Source organism: Perkinsus marinus (assembly GCF_000006405.1).
Source record: "Perkinsus marinus ATCC 50983 genomic scaffold scf_1104296946708, whole genome shotgun sequence".
Lineage (NCBI taxonomy): Eukaryota > Perkinsozoa > Perkinsida > Perkinsidae > Perkinsus > Perkinsus marinus.
Window position 1 is genome coordinate 1 of NW_003210858.1, and position 1,547 is coordinate 1,547.

At 53.3% G+C, this 1,547-nt stretch overlaps 1 protein-coding gene across 1 annotated transcript; it reads left to right on the plus strand.

Moving 5' to 3' along the window:
- Positions 1-192: 192 nt before the first annotated feature.
- Positions 193-462, plus strand: Pmar_PMAR015516 (hypothetical protein; the record flags this gene model as incomplete). Its single annotated transcript, XM_002779553.1, has 1 exon — positions 193-462. One exon carries the CDS (start codon positions 193-195, stop codon positions 460-462), a length of 270 nt encoding a protein of 89 aa, XP_002779599.1.
- Between the last annotated feature and the right edge of the window lie 1,085 nt (positions 463-1,547).

A 1,547-nucleotide genomic window follows, 5' to 3' on the forward strand; every position in this document is an offset into this window, starting at 1 on the left:
AACTGCCACCCTCTCTGGTGTTCAGTAAGATCCGAAAGAAGATGTCTTGAATCGTTCCTGCTCCTCCCTTGGAGGGCAAGGCCTCGAGGAGATGCACGCTCTATAACGTTGCGATCCTATATATCATGGCTAAATTCTCACTTCGACCCCTTGGGTCTATACCTAGAGGATGCCAGGGCTTGTAGATTGTTGATGCGTGCGGCTGTGCGTGCTGGGAAGACCATGAACGACCCTCTCTACGTGCAGGGGGACACGCTGGTGGTTGCCTGCTATGCAGCTCTTGTAGGCTATTCTTGCACCGTTACGGACATCGATGGCACGCGATTGTACGCACGGGGTGGTCTCTACGATGTTGGACATGAGAGCTGGCCCATACCGAGGCTGGAGCTCTACGCGCTGGTTGAGCGTGGAGCTCGCGAGATTATTGATGAGGACCCCTTCGGAGGACCCCAAGGTCAATAAAATTATCCTGCGGAGTGATAGTTCCATTAATGTGCAGCATGTATCTTCAACCTCGCGAAGGCCGCTAATATCGATGGCGACGCCATTGATGACCGCTTTGTTGATCCTTAGCCTGCGCGTAAGGCTCCCGCAGTCTCTCCACAGCCCAGCTGTAATGATCCTCGGCAGTCTGCGGACCGCCCGGAGAGCTGCTGGGCGGGATGCTATGGGAGGCAGAATGCTGATGCTTCTTTGCTTCTGTGCGGCATTTGCACCTGCGTATCTATTTGTCTTGAATACGTGCAATGTAACTACTCTCTCTATTTGTCCTGTCCCACCGAGATCGTTTGAGTTCATTTTTGACAGCAAGCGGACAGGACGACGCCGTCGGACGCGATCACAAGACGCCCTGAGGAGGCATCGGGCGGCAAGAGCTGCCAGACGTCGACTCAAGCGCCAGCGTCCCGGGCACATCGCGATAGTTCTGAGAGGCGTAGGACACCCTCAGTTACTGCGAACTACAGTCTTCATAGTGGTGGATCCACCAGGATGGATTCACCCTACTTCCGTAGGGACGTAGACCCCAGTGTGATACGCATGTACACCTGGAACGTACGTTCTCTATTAGGATACGGCAACAGGTTGGCAGTCGTTGAGTCCTTGAAGGCGATCGGGAGTGATGTCCCAATAATCGCCCTACAGGAAACTCGACTACGAGAGGAAGTGCAAAGAGAATCGCTAGGGGATCACATCCTCTACAGCTCTCCTGCTCTACGCGGAATCGGTGGAGTGGGTTTCCTATTCCATCCCAATGTCAGGGTTCAGTCATGGGTATCTGTTTCAAATAGAATAGCTCATACCACGCTGAACAGTGGCAAAACCATTGGTGTGTGCTACGCTCCCACAGAGGTAGCGCCGCAGGTCAAAAGGATGAGTTTTGAGATTTTGTCGAAGAAGTGGTGAGACTAGAACGTCCGGAAATTGTCTGCGGTGACTTCAACGGCTAGGTTCAGATCTCGCAAGGGATCCGATCAACGGCCTCGGCAGGCTTATGCTTATGAGAGACCAATGACAATGGATCGAGACTAGTCATGCTTGCTGCTGCC